This window comes from Pteropus vampyrus, unplaced genomic scaffold (genome assembly GCF_000151845.1).
Source record: "Pteropus vampyrus isolate Shadow unplaced genomic scaffold, Pvam_2.0 Scaffold261, whole genome shotgun sequence".
Classification (NCBI taxonomy): Eukaryota; Metazoa; Chordata; class Mammalia; order Chiroptera; family Pteropodidae; genus Pteropus; species Pteropus vampyrus.
In genome coordinates this window covers 2,466,957-2,485,657 of record NW_011889042.1, presented here as the reverse complement: position 1 = coordinate 2,485,657, position 18,701 = coordinate 2,466,957, and the positions used below count along the sequence as shown (strand labels likewise).

Genomic DNA, 18,701 nt, shown 5'->3' with positions numbered 1-18,701 from the left:
GGGGACTGGCCCCTAAACCTTGGCTCAAATAAACTCTTAAACCCAACCTTTCTGTAGGTTTGAAATTTATCTTTATGGCACAGCATAAGAACGAACCTTCTCAAAACAATTAAAAACATCAAATGTGCATTTAAAACTAAATTACTTTGATAGACTGTCTACTACTGCTCAAAACACAGGTGCTTCAAACACCTTAACAACAAAACAAGGTTCAGACAAAAATTGTCCAGGAAAGGTGGCAACTACATGTAAACACCATATATATACTCACTGGCAAAAAAAGCAGAAAATACTTGGGGAGAAGGAAAAATCCCTCTCCTACCACATAAAAAGCTATGAAAATGTAAAACAAATAACAAAGACTAAGCAAAGAAAAAATCATACCAAAACTGAAAAAATACAAATGTAACCATATACTTGGGATAAAATAAAAAGAACAAAATGAAATATTATAACATTAGCACACTTAGTTAACCGAGAACCACTCAGACTGCATTCTCTCCTTCTCACTCTCTCAAAGAGAGAGAAGAACGATCATCAATAGCTAATGGCAATTACAAATGCAACACCAGAAGCTAGCTTCACGCTCAGAAGAGAATACTGCACCTCCTCCTCGTGGTTTCCGGTGCTCTACACATTCAGAGAAACTTCTCTAGTAACAAACTATAGAAATGATCCCTGAAAGTATAGTCTTAACTTTGAACTTGCCGCCTCTGCTGGGTCTATGGCAGCCGTAAACCTTTTACTCATGGTGATGTTTTAACGCTCTTTTAAAAATATCTTATAAACATATTTCAAAGTGTCGTTTTACATACAACTTTTAAACAAATTCTGTATACTATTAAGAGTTTTTTTCTTTAAGAAGCTAAGACTTCAAATAAAAGAAAAAAAAAAGACTTCAAGTTCTTTATTAACATATTATGACCAAAAACCAATCAGAAGCTCTTATGTCTTTTTGTCTTCTAAATCACTAACACTCCCAGACTGGTGTAAGACAAAAGCTATGCTTGGGTACATCAAATAGTTCTCTAATCTTAAATATGACACAAAGCGTCTATGGATAAGATTTTAAAAATTTGTTTAATCTCTAAGATCCTGAATTTTAAAAGGTAATAGGGTTAATTTCACCCTTTTACTTTGAGACTATCTGCTGGTTACCTGAATATGGACCTGAGGGGCACATACTGGCTCACCTAGGTAGTTTTTCAAAATAAGGTACCCAAGCCAATCTTAAATGGATAAAGAAGTGGTTTATTTGGAAAAACAATTCTCTATACTTATTTTTTTTAATTAGGAAAAAAAGCAATGAAAAACTATAGCATGGTTACTTCATGTTGGGGGCAAGGAGGGGAGAAGGATCTGATTTTTATTGGTAATTTTGTACATTTTTTGTACTGTTTAAATTTTTTTTAACCTTAGACTATATCATCTTTATTTTTAAATATCAGCATGTCTACCTAGCCAGAAATTACAGCTTGGTTTTAGTTTTCTTTTTTGTGCCCCTCAATATTAAAAAAATAATAATAAAATCCAACCTAAAGAAGTCATACTATTTTTTTAAAAATGACTTGCCAGGTGAGTTTGAAGAGTTGCTTACCCCTCCTCTTCTCCCAAGAAAATTCTGATTTCAATGTGATTTCTCTTAAGTCATTAGGCGGGGAGGGGGAGCTACCATATCTCCAGTACTTTAATATGTTCCAGGCCTTCTACTAAACTCTTTAAAACATGGATCATCCCATTTTACCTTGGAAATAACCCTAAGAGGTTGAGGAAATAGAAACTTAGAATGTTAAAGTGGCTCACTCAGGCCACGAGGCTGTCTCCTGCTGCCTTGAGCACTGACAGTCCTCCCTTCTGTATGTTGAAAGCATATGACCCACAGGAAAGGCTCTTTGTGTTTTGCCCAGAGATAAAAGTTGTAGGTAAAATTTAATAAACTGCACAGTAGAAGAGTAATAAAGGCTACTGCATTTCAGAAGAGGAAGAGAAGCAGATCACTTTAAAATGCATCAAAGAAGAAACTAGCGTAGAATACTTTTAAAGAATAGAGGAATGGCGCCAAACATTCGACTTGTGGGCTGAAGCCAGGCTCTGAAAGGCCTTAGGGCACCAACATATTTTTAGAGAGCATTTCTACCAGGTCAGAAAATCAAAAACGGATTTTTTTTTTTTTTCAAAAGCACTTAAAACAATAAAAGATAATTCCCGATCAGGCCTCTGTTGAAGAAAGGATATCCACATACATTTTGCTTACAACTGTTTGATGGGTCGCTGCTTCCACATTAATAGGAATGGTGAAAGTGCTGTTGGGAGATGAAACCTTGTTATTCCAAATAACAGCCAGAGATGGGGACTCATGGTTTGCTTCTTAGATGTATTGTGTTTATGCCCCCCACAACTAAGGCCTTCCTTTCTCTTGTTCCCTTTGCCTAAAACACTGATTGAGAGTCAGTACATCTGGCATCTTGGACCAGTCTGGCCCACATTTCCTCTAATCACAGATGTAGATTTCATATCTTTAAAACTATGTGAAATGAAAGTGCTATAGCTACCAAATTAGTGCTTATATTTTAAACAACAGCTGCCTATTATAAGGTTTTCCAACCATACATCCCATGCTCATCCTTGTCACCGGCTAGTCCTTTCAGCAGCCAGATAATAAGGTTTGACATGTTCACTATGTCTAAGAAGTTTTGTTCTGAACAACCTCTTGGTGCTTCCTTTGCTTACCTTTAAAATGGGCATGAAAATACTGGAACCTATGTCATATAAAGGAGACTGCAAAAATGAGGTAACATTTGTGAAATGCCTTAACAGAATCTGGCAATCAGGGAGCACTTATATGATCTTTGCATGCTTTACAAGGACAATGTGCACACTACTGATTAGTGGCAATCACTGAACTGTTTTCATTCAGTTGTTGACACTGGTTTTTCTCCCACTCTTCGGCAGTTTCAAAAACACACAGCTATCCCTGACATCGCGAAAGGGAAGGCAGAGTTTTGTGGACATTTTTCAGAACTTTGTAATTAATGAATCGATGAAGTGACAGGGAATATATGTCACTGGTGATTTGCCTAACTTCATGGCCTCAGGTTTGAGTCTCCAAAAGTGGCAGGTTAATATGACACTATTATGATTGAGATCCAGTGATTCTCAACTGGGGGCCTTTCTCCAAAATCCATGGAGAGATTTTTCAGAATACAGTAAAGATACTGGCCCTAGGAGCTTATGAGAATCTAGATGGGTCTAAGATGGGTGGGAATTACGTGTTTTGGCTGACTCTCATGCCTGTGAAACCATTCATAATGGTAAAAGGTTAATAATAATAGCAAAATCTATTAAGCTCCCAATATTACACTACACTCTGTGCTAAAAGTTTCACACATATGTCATTTAATCTTTTTTGAGGTAGTTATTATTATTATCCCCATTTTATAACAAAGGAAACTGAGACACAGAGAGTCTGATAACTTGGCCAAGGAGATGTCAATCTGGAGCTGGCTTCTGGCCACTCTGTTGGGCCATGGGACTTACTGGTGAACAATGAAATATCTGGGGTGCTACACTCAAATTATTATTTATTTTAATATATATTTGGAAGACATTAACAAAGTAATAATGAGCCACTACTTACAGGCCTATTGAAATAGCTAAGATCCAAAACACCAAGCCCTGGCAAGCAACAGAAATGGTAAGCTACCCCTTCTCACCATTTTCTGTTTTTTGTAGAGCAAAAGAAAGTCTCATTCATTGCTAGTGGGAATGTGAAATGGCACTGCCACTTCAGAAGACACTTTGGTAGTTTCTTACAAGGCGAAACATAGTTTTTCCATACAATCTAGCAATTGTACTCCTTGGTATTAACCTAAAAATTAGTTGAAAGCTTATGTCCTCACAAAAATCTGCACATGAATGTTTACAGCAGCTTTACTCATAATTATCAAAATGTGGAAACAACCAATATGTCTTTCAGTAGGTGAATGGATAAGCAAACTGTGGTACATCCAGACAATAAAATATTATTCAGTGATAAAAGTAAATGAGCTGTCAAGTCACCAAACGACATGGAGGAATCCTAAATGCATACTGCTAAGTGAAAGAAGGCAATCTGAAAAGGCTACATCCTTTATGATTGCAACTATATGACATGGAAAAGGCAAAAATATAGAGACAGTAAAAAAATCAGTGGTTGCCAGGGTTCACGGGAGAGATGAACAAGAGCGGCATACAAGATTTTTAGGCCAATGAAACTATTATAGTATGATACTGTACTCACAAACACATAACATTATATACTTGTCAAAACCTGTAGAACTGTATAGCACAGAGTAAATCCTCATGTAAACTATGGACTTTAGTTAATAATAATGTATCAATATTCATTTTAAAAAACACTCATTGAAACGATCAATTAAACCTGTGGCTTCAAGGATATCTTGTTCAGAACAAGAATCAAGTAGGTAGTGCTGGGTAATCCACTAGAAGCAGACCACAGGACTCAAGGGTGAGATGCCTGGAGTGCCCATGAAAGACCTATAGACCACGTATGTCCAGGAGTATGGATGGTACTCAAGGCACCACAGAACTGTCATAGGCTCTAAGCACTGGGAAAAACTAACGACAAGCATATACGCCCCAGGCAGAATATGAGAATTTTCTCCGAGTGTGTGGGGGGGCGGCGGGGAGAGAAACCAAGACCCCAGGGGGAATAAAAAGACCTCTGTGTACTAATATTTAAGAGTTACCATGCCCACCCAGTCATTTAAAAGTGAAGCCCAGAAAGTAAAAAGCCCCACCATGCCCGCAAAACTTCCAATTGGCTTTTTCCAATCAGCTTTTTAGTGGCTCACTTTAAAACTCTGACGGGCCAGAATCTCCACAGGCCCAAGGAAAGCTCTCAGTGAGAGAGAACAAAATAAACAGGAAAACTTTATTTTATACTTCCTAACAATTTCATTCAGTAGCAAAGTTTAAAACATCATTTTCCCTTGTAAATTTTTCAGAAACATCAAAATTGCAATAGGCGTTATCATACGGCTTCCTAGCAGCCAATCACATCCTGCGTGCATCTGACTCCTACTCAGTGAACTGCTACTATCCCACCCACTGCACCAGGCACCATCTGGGTCTAGGTGGGTCCCACTGGTGGACTGTAAGCTAAGGTAATGGTATTCTCGCTCCTTGTCCAGACGTGCTGCTTCTTGCCTGCTAAAGAAGTCTGCCAGCTTGGAAAGACCAGATTTCTTTTGCCTTGAAAGAGAGAAGAGGGGTTACTATGTGATAGCCTGCTGAAATGTGAAAGGGTTAAAGGATAATTAAAACCTGAAACTGGACAAAGGAAGTCTATACCTTAGGCCTAGTTTCTGGAACCCCTAACCGCATTCTGTTAATCATGAAACTTGTAACAATGAGCTCATACGCTAACTGCCAATTTTAGCCTGTGTAACCCTGCTTGCTTGCGTGGCATGAAAAATAATTAATTGTATATAAGCTGAAAATTACTGTTTGGCCATCGCCCATGGGAACACTGGCTACTGCCCATGGGAACATAGGCAATCACCCATAGGAACATAACATTCTAACAACAAGCTTTCTGCTTCTGTACTCCCCGCTTGCACACTTGACCAGTGGGTTGACAGGTAGTAAATAGGAGAGAAATAGATCTTTGTGTTTAAGATAGAATGAAGAATGGGATTTAGAGCTTAAAAACCTTGTATCTTGGCATTTCGGGGCTGCTCCTTTGTACAGGACAGCCGCCGGCTAATAAACAGCCTTTGAGAGCAAACTTGGTTTGGTCTATTCTATACAGGCCACAACAACTAGATAGCTTTGGGATGGGGGCTGGTCAACAGAAAGACCAAAACCAATTAATGATTAGAGGGTTGAAACTTTCAGCTCCATCACTGCTACTCACCTCAAATCCTGCCCCACCTCTGGGAGGGATAAGGGATTTGGAGATTTAATTCAGGCACCAATAGCCAGTAATTTAATCAATCATACTGAGTTAATGAAACCTCCATAAAAACCCCTGAGCAATAAGGTTCAGAGGGCTTCAAGATTGGTGAACACAGTGAAGTGCTAGGAGGGTAGCGTACGAGAAGATGGTATGAAAGCATGTATGCTTAGTGATAAACCAGTGATAGCAAGTAAAATGTTTCCTTGAGTTCTATAAATCATTCTAGGGAATTACTGAACTTGGATAAGGTTAAGAGCAGATTAGAGATGACAGGAAGAGTCATGAACTTGACAACAGATCTAGAGAAATTATCCAATCTGAAGGACACAAAGAAAAAAGATTACAAAAGAAAATTAACAGAGCTCCAGGGAGGGACTATAGGACAATATTGAAATGTCTAACATAAATACATGTGAATTTCCAGAAAGCAATGGCAGAAAGGTGCCCAAATTTGGTAAAAGATATTAATTTCTACAGTCAAGGTCAGCAAACCCCAGACAGGATAAATATTTTTTTAAAAATCACCCCTGGGCACACCATAGTCAATACACTGAAAAAAGAACTCTTGAAAGAAGCCAGAGAAAAACAACTCATTATATACAGGCGAACAATGATTCAAATGACAGTTGCTTTCTCATCAAAAACTGTAAAGGCCAAAAACATTGCTGAAGTAAAAAACATTCAAACTGGAATTCTATATCCAGTGAAAATATTCTTCGAGAATCATAGTGAAATAAAGACATTTTTAGATAAAAGAAACTCCTATTAATTTCTTTAAAGTATATATGACTCTTTAAAGCAAAAATTATAAAATTATATTATAGGGTTTATAACTCATACAGATATAATACTTATGGAATCTTTATGATAAAAGATGGGAAAAGGGAAGAAATAGGCTATACGGTTGTAGTATATGTTATGTGAAGTGGTACAATATTAAATATACTGTAAAAAATTAAAGATATAATCACTAGAACAAACACAAAAAATGATTCAGAGAAGTATAGCTAAAAAGCCAATAGCTAAATTAAAATGGAATTCTAAAAAATATTTAAGTCAAAGGGAGGCAGAAAAGAAGGAAGAGGGAAGCAAAAAACAGAGAGGACAAACAAGAAACAAATAATATAATAAAATGTTAGCTCTAAATCCAATCATATCAATAATTACATAAAATGTTAATGGACTAAATGCTCCAATTAAAAGGCAGAGAGAATGCCAGAATGGATTTTAAAACACAAGCCTCAACTGTATACTCTATATTTTAACTATAACGATACAGATATCCCATGCAACAGTAGGCATGAGGAGGTCGAAGTGGCTATATTAATATCAGACAAAGTAGACTTCAAGACAATAAGTATTACCAGAGATAAAGAAGGACATCTCATACTAATGATAGGGTCAATTCGTCAGGAAGATGTGACAATCCTACATATCTATGCACCTAATACCAAAACCCTTCCTACAGTCCTTAAGGCCTGGTGAAGCTGCAACTTGCCTTGCCAGCTTCACCCCACACCACTCTCCCCTACCCCTTTGCTTTCTCCTCCCACTCAAGTCATCCAGACTCTTTTCTTTTCTAGAGCCTCTCCATCCTGAGGGCCTTTGCATCCCTTTAATCCTCCCTTGCCTCTGACTTTTACCTTTTACCTCCAACTTTAACCCCAACTCCTTTTCCTCCTTAAAGTCCTGGACTAAATATCACTTTCTTTAAGAAGTTTTCCTTGATTACCCCCCAGACAAAGGGGCTGAAATGTACCTGGTGTGCTCCCTTCCCTTCTGCCCTTTTCCCCGGGTCAATTACGAACTCTTGTCTGTTTCTTCTGATAGATTATACTCCTAGAAGGCAGGGCCATGTATAATTTAAAAAATGAATAAAGTCTGGGTTAAAGTTCTAGAAGTCAACTTTTGGCTTTTAGAATTCATATAATATCTGTAGCAACTGGCCTTCTGGATGGGCCGAACTGAGTAGGATGTAATCAGGAAACAATTTTTCCCCTCCTACTTACTGCCTTCGAGTACACTGTCAGTTGGCTCTCCCTTCCCCTCTCCTGTGATGCATCTCAGGCAGATTCCACAGTATTTCAGCCACTCTGAGACATTCAAGCACAATCTCATCTCAGGTAACAAACTGTCCAGTCCTGCTGAAATCAAAACTGCTTCCTTGCTCTTTCACTACTCTGATCTCAGAGCTGTTTATGGCCATTCCAGAGACGAAGTAGTGGGAGAACCAAAGAGAGGACGAAGGGCAAAGGCCTTGTATCTTGCTGATGCTCTCGGTAGCTTTTGGCTTTGTCCTAATGCCTGCTCTTTTGCAGTAAAGTTCAGTGGGCCTTTCATATACCTTCATTCCACTGCACAGTGCCCTAATGCAAGCCAGTGCCCTCTCCTGCTGACTTCTTGTTACATCTCCAGGCTCTGTGTTGGGAGTCTTCCTTACTTCATAGGTGAAGTTCCTCTAGATGGCTCAGCTACCCTTTAGAGACCTACTCCACCAACTGGTAGAAGTGTGACTGCAACAACTGCTAGTCTTCCACACTCGCCCAGCCATCAAGGAATGCTCCAAGTAGAAGGCAGATGGCAGTCTCTCTGACCCCTAAATTCTAGGTAACATGCCACAATCTCTTCATACCACCGTGGTGGCAGCTGGGGTGGGCTGACATGTTTCTACTGCTCAGCAGGCTGGGACATAGGCTCCCATCTCTCCTGCATGCAAATACCACAATTCTCTCCATGAGGTTCACCTGAAGGGCCTCTTGGCTTGAGGCAGGGGAGGGGAAAAGGCACCGAGTTCTATTCTTGTGAATGACTTTTCAAGAATCTTTATACCTCCTCCACTACCTCATTGCCTTCTCTTAGATAAGCCTGGGGTTGGGTGATGGAGTTGAAGGATAAATTTGGCCATCTCCTAAGAAGCCTTGCTTTAGACTATGGGGAAACTTGTCACCCCTTTTTCTCTACTTTGAGACTTTAGATGAAATCCTCAGACACAGATGAAGTCCTGCTTCATATCCAGTTACAGCTGCAAAGCCCCCCTCCCCGGCTCTAGCTTAATATCAAGAATTTAAATATGCAGAACATTCATGAGATGTCTAGGAGATAAATGTCCTAAAATTCTTCTCACCCTGGAGGGTGTGGATAAACAGACACTAGAAGTTATATGCTTATCTTAAACATCAATTTTTATGTTAAAACACACATGGATGGCGTACACACACAGACACACAATGGACTAAAACTTAGCCATAAAATTTTAAGAATAAAATCTTGTCATTGGTGATGTAGATGGACCTTGAAGGTATAATGCTAAGTGAAGTAAGTCAGACAGAGAAAGACAAATATACCATATGATTTCACTCATATGTAAAATCTACAACAAACAAAAAAATTCATAGATACAGATCGGTCGTTACCAGAGGGGAAAGGGACTGCAAGGTGGTCAAAAGGGGTGAAGGAGATCAATTGTATGTATGTATGGTGATAAACAGTTAACTAGACTTTTGGGGGTGATCACTTTGTAGTATATACAGAAGTCCAATTATAAACTTATATAGTAAACACATATATAGGGGAAAATAAAACAAGACCTTTCAAATAAATTATTGGACACACTGTCCCCTATTTCATCTATAGATTCTAGGGGTGCTACATAAAAAAGTTTTAGAACTTTTTGAGGGAACTATTATGTCGGATACTTGGTTTCTGGAAGTCCTCAGGAATGCAGGACTGTTGAGGCAAATGGAGAAACACTTTAGAGACATTTGGTCACTCTGACTATTCCACAAACCAACTGAGAGAAGCTTCATAAGCTCCCTTCAATACTAAGAAGGGAGAGAGGAAATCCAGCAGGACTATGGTTACTCTGGAAAAAGCAGATTTGGATCTCTAGATCAGAGGCCAAATATCAGAGAGGTTTTGTTCATGTGTGTTTTTTTTCTTTCGTGTTTGTCTGCTCTTTTGAAGATTGCCTAAGCTATGTTTATTATTTCTGTCTGTCCTACAGGCTGAGTTGCCTGTAGCCTCTAGCCAAAAAAAACAAAAACAAAACAAAATCTGCAAACAAAAGCAGCAAGTGCCTAGAAGGAGCAAGGAAGGGTAGAGCTGTGAAAGCTGGCCTCCTCACTCTACCACAGACCTAAGAAGACCCAGTGGATGGAGGAGAAAAAGGGATCAGGCAGAATCAAAGGCAGGTGGCCAGGGCCTGAGGAGAAACTTTAAGAAACTAACAGTGGGAAGAACTTATGGTTTCCTAGCACAAAACAAAACAGCCTCAAAACAATGATTCAAGATCCCCACTGAACGACATGACTGTACTGGTAAAGAATCTCATCTCTAGATTTAACTTCCAATCCAATTTTTCTAAGAACTAGTTTCAAGATGTATCTGGTTTTCCTTCCAACGCTATTCAGAAGTGTAGACCGAGTTGCATCTGCTATTTCAATAAAGTGCCTACCTTTCTTAAGGATCTTCTTCACCTTCACGTAGTTCCCTTGTTTGACATAATCATGAAGCTGAGCTTCCAAAGAGTCATTTCTTAAGGAACCAAGCTTAACAGGACAGGGGACTGGAAGATGAACAGCACGAGACATCCTGTTACAAAAGAAAGCAACATGCTTATTCTGAGTCATAAATGTAAGCAAGCAACTTAGATTCTTTCACATTTCTTTCACTTCTTATCCACTTCCATTTATAATGAAAAGGATTAGGGAAACAATTAGTGAAATTCTATAAGATTAATATTTGTCCTCAGTATCAGTTACTGTTGAAATTGAAGAACTGAATATACTTATTACTAATTCCTGGGACTAAAAGAGTGATGACTACTAGGAAGTAGAATTAGAAACAAACACGTTTGTTGTACAGTATAATGTAGTGAGTTGGGGTTGCAGTTCAGACTCTGAAGTTCTGGTCCTGGTTCTGTCTACTTAGTTAACTGTGTAACCTTGGAGAAATTATTTAAGCTTCACAGGCCTCAATTTCTTCCTCTGTAAATGGGAATAATAATCACCAGAGAGTTGATGAGAGGTCAAATGAGCTAATATGTGTAAAGTGCTTAGGGCCATACCTGGCACCAAGAGAGCTCTCTGTAGTTGTTAGCTGTTACTGTGCATGATAAGAACCATACAGAGAAATTTTAACTTTCTACATGTGGCATCCACACATGACCATCATACAATCAAGTGTTTGTGGTATACCTACCATGTGTCTCAAATGTGACAGGTACTGTGTGAGACACCTAAAATTGGATCACTGCCATCATAATGCTCAGTCTAGCAGGGCAGGCAAATGGCACCACGTTGGTGCTCCACAGACAGTGGGTAAGAGAAGGAAATTGCATCCACATGAATCAACAAGCATGCGAATCAAGGGCAGAGCTATATGCTACATAGAGAGATATAGAAGGTGTGATATGAGGTGAAGTAAAAGGAAAAATCATGAAGGCTGACACATGTGATGGGTCTTCACCAGCGAGGAGGCTTTGAGGTTACTGAGAAGTAACACCTTCTTAATTTATCCACTGAGAAAATGTGGAAAGTGCTAATAACTTGAGTGTTTTAACTTTATTTCCTTTGGTATTTGTCAATTCCATATCAGTGACTACAAACATCATCCTAGTAACCCGTTAATAGCACAGTGTTTTTAAGCAAACTGAAGTGACTAATATTGTTTAGTTTAAATACGAACTGAAGATTTTATAGCAAGTTGTCATTTCCTACCTTCGTTTCTGCCTCCCTCTTTTTTCCAGTTATAAAAAAGAGTGGCATATTTCTATTATGATTTGGATGGCTAATTGGGGCTAAATCATACCCCCATTCATATGTTGAAGCCCTTACCCCCAATCCCTCAGAATGTGACTGTATTTGGAGACAAGGTCTTTAAAGAGGTGATTAAGTTAATATGAGGCTGTTAGAATGGGGTCATAATCCAATATGACTGGTGTCCTTAAAGGAAGAAGAAGAAACATCAAGAGTGAGGAACAAACATGTGAATAGGCGGCAAGAGGGTGGCCATCTGCAAGCCAAGGAGAGAAACCTCAGAAGAACCCAGCCCTGTTGGCACCTTGATCTTGGAAATTCAGCCTCCAGAACAGTAAGAAAACACATTTCTGTAGTTTAAGCCACTCATTCTGTAATATTTTGTTATGGCAGCCCTAGCAAACTAATACACCAAAAATAGCAAGTTATGTCATGTGTCTTCTTGAAAGGGGAGTCTATAGTTACTATCTCCACTTCATTCATCCACTCAGCTGGATCGCGCCTGCACTGAGGGCCTGCTAATGTGAAATTCTTCCCCATATTCCTGACATTGGGCTGCTAGCAAAAGTCACCAATCTCTTTTTACAACTGGACAAATCCAATGTGCATTTTCAAGCTGTCATATACTGTTGCTCAGTTTTTTACTTTTTATTTTTTGTGGTAAAATAGAAATGACATAAAATTTACCATTTTAAACATTTTTAAGTGTTGAACTCAGTGGTATTCAGTATATATACACTGTTGTGCAACCATCTACTGTCCATCTCCAGAACTTTTTCATCCTCCCAAACTGGAACTCCATACCCATTAAATACTAACTCCTATTTTCTCCTTTTCCAAGGCCCTGGCAACCACCATTCTATGTTGTCTTTAAAAATCTGACTACTCTATGTAGTTCATGTAAGTGGAAACATATAGTATTCATCCTTTTGTGATTGGCTTATATCACTATGACCTCAATGTTCATTCATGTTGTAGCATATGTCAGAACATCCTTCCTTCTAAAGGATGAATGATTACAGGTTCTTGTCAAGATGGTTGTATATTTTCACTGTGCTTGCCTCTTCCCATAATCGCGTTAAAGTTACAACTAAATTATAGAATAATCAACCTGGGGAACTATCTGAAGACTAACTAAACAGAAGTAACTAAGGATAGAAAGAAGCCAGAGACTGGGCAATGTGAGACTAAACTACCAATTTTTCATAAGAAAAAATATATGAATAATTTTCCACTGTGTGTGCATAGATACACATACACACCCCATTTTGTTTATCCATTCATCCACTGATGAACAAGGGTTAAGTCCTCCTTTGGGTACTGTGAATAATGCTGCCTATAAAGAGTGGTGTACCTCTTCAAACCCCTATTTGCCATTCTGAGTATATATCCAGTAGTAGGAGTGTGGGATCATATGGAAATTCTACACTTAATTTTTTGAGGCACTGCCACACTGCTTCCTACAGTGGCTGCATCTTTTTTTTTTTTTTTTTTTTTTTACATGGGATATCCCACCAGCAGTGCACACAGATTCCAATTTTTCCAAAAATATTCAACACCCACCACTGGTAATTCTCACTGTGAATTGTGCATAAAATCATATTTCACTAACTTAGCTTCAGCAGTTTTCCCTCTGTAACATACCTAGAGTGAAAATTAAAACAAGGTTCACCCGCGTGAACAAGATACACATGCCTTTTAAAAGAAAATAAACTGGGACTCTCTCCCTCAGTAAGCTACTTTAATTCCCAGAGCCTAACCGGATGATTTTCTTGAAATCTTGGAAGCACAAAGACAGTAAGAAACAAAACACCATGAAAGCAAGTTCTAACATTTAACAAAGGACATAACAGGGGAGAGCGCGAACGCAGTCCCCCACTACCACAAATTATGCAGTCGAGTTTCCCACATTTGGGGAAATCGCAGGGGTCAGCACACCCGGAGTGCAATGGGTAAGCCTCGCCCTGGGAAAACCACCTTCGTGATCATGGTATCTCCCCTGCCAGGTAAGTATGAGTTGCCACCTCTGCCTGGCACCTCACTCTCGTCCTCAACAAGCTTTTTAGTCACGGTCAATTATATTCCGAATTGTTTAAGCCTTCAGTTAGAAAGTGCAAAGTTATTTATATGACAGAGACCAGAGTATGTCCTTTCCGCTATCCAGAGGAAGTTCTACCCCGTGAAGAATACACTCCAACCAGCAGTCACCACAATCCTCATCTACATATCCCCGCCTCTTGACTCTGCGTCACTCTGCTTCTTGAAGCAGAGAAATTCGTTTTAAATCAGGCCTCATGACGATCCAAAAGACGATCGCCGACTGGTGTGGCTGGCGAGGTTTTTCAATTCCTCGCCTTCCCGGGCATACTCAGAGAGGTTCTGGCGTGGATCTGTTATGGTGGATCTGTTAGGACGAACCTAAATTCCTTGCTGTAAGGCAGTCTCGGAGGCGGAGGCGGAGGCGTGCAGCCCACAGGGAAGGACACACGATAGTTACCTAGGTCATACCCTCAGTCTCTCTCAGTCCATTTCCCAAAATTGTAAAGGAGGAGTAATATGCCTGCCTACCTCAACAAGATTTCTATGAGAACTGAAGAGAATGCGTGTAACAAGCAGCCTTGAGCACCTCCACCCCAACCTGGGACACTCTACTTCTGGACAGATGGCAGGTGTAGCTGAGGACCCAAAGCTGGCTTCACTGGGATTCGAATCTGCAGTTCTTAGCATACGAGGAAGCAGCATCTGGCCTGGATTTGGTAACAAACCAAATGCCCTCCCCTCCTTTGTTTCCTCCCTTCTTATGAGACAATGAAAATAGATGACTCACTGTGTTTTCTTTTCTGCCCTTCTGGCTAGGCTCTGCCAGCAAAGCAACTGTTTGCAGGCACTAGCAGCAGTCCTTACCTTTTTGGCACCAGGGACCAGTTTCATGGAAGACAATTTTTCCACGGACTAGGGTAGTGGTGGTTTGGGGATGATTCAAGTGTATTACATTTATTGTGCACTTTATTTCTATTATTATTACATTGTAAAATATAATTAATTATACAACTCACAATGCAGAATCAGATGCCACCAGATGCAGCTGTACAACTGAAGTACATAAGCTCACTTGCCACTATAAAGCCTGCCACCAGATGAAGCTTAATTTTTCACTTGCCATTCACTGATAGGGTTTTGATATGAGTCTGCAAGCAACTGATTATGGTCTCTGTGCAGTCAAACCTCTCTGCAAATGTTAGTCTGTATTTTCAGCCACACCCTAGTGCTGGCATCACTGCCTCGGCTCCACCTGAGATCATCAAGCATAACATTCTCATAAGGAGCTTGTAACATAGATCCCTCGCATGCACAGTTCACAGTAGGGTTCATGTTCCTATGAGAATCTAATGCCTGATGACCTGAAGTGGAGCTGAGGCAGTGAGGTAGAGCTGGGGAGTGGCTGCAAATACAGATGAAGCCTCACTGGCCCACCACTCCCCTCCTGCACTGTGGCCCGATTCCTAACAAGCCACGGATTACTACCAGTCCATGGCCCGGGGGTTGGGGACTTCTACATTATAGTATCAAAGGCTTTGGTGATGCAAAAAAAAAGTTTTGGTAGATGCAAAACTTTACCTCTGTCCTATTAGAGTATCTGGCTTGGCCTAAGAATAAAACTGGCAGAGACAGTTTATCAGAATAAAAGAATACACATTTATTTAACATAAGTTTACCTGATACGGAAGACCCAAAGAAGTGGCAAAACCTAAATGCTTTTACATTAGGTTAAACAAAGAGAGGTAATTGTGAAAAAATAACTAACGTATATGATGAGGCTAAAGGTAGATCAGAATTATTTTAACAAGCTCTGTGTTTGCACAGAATCCTCTCGGCTTTGACTCTCCTCTGAGAATGTTTCTTTTCCCCTGGTACAGGGAAGATATCTTTCACATGGGGGCTTTATCGCCTGCTTTCAGGAAGAAAAGGAGAGATCAAACTAGCTCTTATATCTACTGTTTCTCAAGTGCTTTTAGCTCAAAATAATCCCTATAGTTGAGTGACATATTTTGGGGAGGAATATTCTGTGACCCTTCGAGTATTTCTCTCCTAGTCCACATGACTTTTTTTTAAAGCTTTGCTTTATATTTTTGGAGGGTATTTTAAATTATTACACTTAAAAAATAAGGCTGTCCAATATAATGTAAACAATTATCATTTTAAAACCTTAGTAGCCACAAAAAGAAACAGTTGAAGCTGATAAACTTGTTTTACTTGCCCCCCAAATATGGGGGTATTACAATAACTTTTCTTCACACCAAGTTTTTAAAACCCCCTACACTTTGCCTTTTCAAGCACATCAATTCAGACCCTAAACAGATAACTAATAACAAAATGACTCTAATGAAATAAGTTTTGTTAAAACTTTTTAAAAATAGGGTTACCTAACTCCACTTACTTATGAAAAAAATAACTCCTCAACCCCCTAAAACAAAACACACTTCTGTAACCCCCATGCCTAACACAATAACTAGGTTACTCATTTAAAGAAAGCACTTCAGCGATATCTGCCTTTGACAGTTATATTCAGGGGAGAGCGCGAACGCAGTCCCCCACTACCACAAATTATGCAGTCGAGTTTCCCACATTTGGGGAAATCGCAGGGGTCAGCACACCCGGAGTGCAATGGGTAAGCCTCGCCCTGGGAAAACCACCTTCATGATCATGGTATCTCCCCTGCCAGGTAAGTATGAGTTGCGGTTCACGCAGGAACTAGCCGCTCCTAGACACTCCATTGTAAGGTTCGGGTTACTCCTGAAACGACTCTAATTGGCCTTTATCTACATATAGCGACCCAAAACTCAGATTTTTGTACGACATCTTAGTATTGGTAACAGCAGAACATTCTACATAGCTTCCCAGGAAACGCTGTTCCAAGTGGCCGGGTCTGTAATCTACATACCCCACCTCCCAGCTTACGTCACGGGAGGCGCGGCAGGTCGGAGCCGTACCAGCGCTCGCTGGGGCTGCCCCCTGCTCACTCTCCGGTCTGCTTCGGAAAACCGGTCCCTCCTCCCACTCGCCCGACTTAAGTAATGTCTGCCAGGCTATTTTCCTGACGGAAATCCACCCCGCTCTCAACTTTCACGGTAGCCAGAGGTCTTCCGATCTCCCTGCGTGTAGCCTCCTTGAGCAAACCGACCCGAAACGGTTTTGGTCCTGAGCCGGCTTCAGGCCTTCCCTGGAGACCAAGGCTTCACGCCAGCCCGGCACTATTTCCTCTTTTTTCAAGAGCGGAGGGCAGGGCATCCAATCTAGAATGTTGTGGTTACATGCTAGCGGGGTATATTGCAAAGAGTGAGGGTTTGGAATCAAAGATCTAGACTGCAATTCAATGTTCACACTGCATGACTCTGGATAAGCTTCCACCCTCTGTATCTGTTCCTTAGTTCGTACAGACTGAAGAACTATCAAGTCAGACTTCCCGCCCAGCTCAGGATTTGTCTCCTGCCCACGGCCTGTTAAAACGCCCCCTCTCCCCATTCCAGCTTCTATGGCTGGACAAATGTCCTCAGGGAATACACAGGGTCCATCCCTACCTTTTCCCCATGGATTTTTTCTTTCTCCTGAGCTCCGTATCTGTGACTCTTTTTCTCTAGATAATATATTTGGAAAACCCTGTTTTGTTGCTGTCATATTTCCCCAGCATGTTACCTATTTTGAACCAGGATAAACTTCTCTTGGCCTCCGGTCTACTAATTGTTGGAGAGGGGAGTCTGACCTCTCAGTTCACTTGATTCTTCAGACTCTAGAGCAAATTTACTCACTAGCTCCTCGACTACCTTATCTTGCTCCCTTTACTCTGCAGCAATAGCCATTTCCTCTTTCTATCTGGTTCTAGAATCCACAGTCATCTCCTCTGCTCCTATTTCCCCAGCGCTGCTGGAGGAAGCTGTAACCCTCCTACTCCAAATTCATGCAAACTGCACCCACATCTTCACTGCTACAGTGGCCAGTAAGTCATGCAGCTGGAACCTCAGCAGGGGAAACAACCTTGAGTCACATCACTTGGCCAATAAAAAACAATGAATGGATAAGAACCACAATCGCTGGAAAGAGATAAGGAGCCCCAGAGAAAGTTCCTAAAGTCTTCACAGGCATTAGTTAAAAGAGTGGTCCTATAGTTAACTTTTCCTTATTATCACAGTAAAAAACACACCCTTGTGTGGGGAGATTTAACATGCTAATGAGACATACTACACATGAAATAGCATTGTAGATACACTGTGCAGTGTAAGACCTGCCTCCACATACTTTGGGAAGAGAAAAAGTAAAGAGGAAGGGGTGGCCCCTATCCCCAAGAGCCCACAAAACCATTGTACCTGTAAACCTCAGGAAGCCACATCCATTCTCCAGAGTGTGCTCCCTTGGTGTGCATCAAGCTTTTGCTTTAATAAATCTTCCTCTTCAAAACTGTTTTGCTCATTCTCTTGATTTCTATCGTGAGAGGGGCAAGGACTCTTGCAATGGAACACTACTTGGCATTCCTTTTATACACATCTTTTAAATTCCCTCTACCCTGCTGTGTGAAACCTCCACCAAAACCAGTGGTTCTCAGTGACTCTGACAACACTACCAAGGAGTAACTTTGAAAATCTGTGAAGATGTTTTTGTTTCCTGTGTAGTCATGCTAAAATTTACATATTAAAAGTCTTTATTATTTTACTTTTTATTTCTTCTTTATATTACAGTTAGGACATTATATCATTTGTGGGGGAAGTATAAATAGCTTAGATTTTCCATGAACAATCTCAGGATCGTAAAGGAAACATTATTATTTGTTAGGGAACTCTGGGTTTGACAGAATCGAGAACCACAACCCTAATCCAATCACACCCATATATCCTTTATACAGGAGTAAGAATAATTTAGCTGCTGCTTCTTCATTTCAAAAGTACAATCAACTCTCCCACCAGTGTTTCCCAAAGTAAAAGCCATTACCATCT

At 40.2% G+C, this 18,701-nt stretch overlaps 1 protein-coding gene and 3 non-coding genes across 4 annotated transcripts in view; all 4 read right to left on the bottom strand.

Annotated features, from left to right (window-relative positions):
* TEX14 (testis expressed 14, intercellular bridge forming factor) overlaps positions 1 to 10,614 on the bottom strand; it is a 63,332-nt gene extending 52,718 nt beyond the window's left edge. The window contains exons 1-2 of the mRNA XM_023520387.1: positions 10,413 to 10,614; positions 5,147 to 5,253 (exon numbers count right to left, since the gene is read on the bottom strand). Of these exons, the coding sequence (XP_023376155.1) occupies positions 5,147 to 5,253; positions 10,413 to 10,587 (282 nt within the window). The 5' untranslated portion in view covers positions 10,588 to 10,614. The remainder of the gene's footprint in view (positions 1 to 5,146; positions 5,254 to 10,412) is intronic.
* Positions 481 to 694, bottom strand: LOC111729411. The gene has a single exon (XR_002776233.1). It is a non-coding gene; the product is annotated as a small nucleolar RNA U3 (small nucleolar RNA).
* A 2,951-nt stretch (positions 10,615 to 13,565) lies between the features above and the next one.
* LOC111729406 lies at positions 13,566 to 13,729 on the bottom strand. Its single transcript, XR_002776228.1, has one exon. It is a non-coding gene; the product is annotated as a U1 spliceosomal RNA (small nuclear RNA).
* A 2,553-nt stretch (positions 13,730 to 16,282) lies between these two features.
* On the bottom strand, positions 16,283 to 16,446 carry LOC111729405. The gene has a single exon (XR_002776227.1). It is a non-coding gene; the product is annotated as a U1 spliceosomal RNA (small nuclear RNA).
* Positions 16,447 to 18,701: the final 2,255 nt, after the last annotated feature.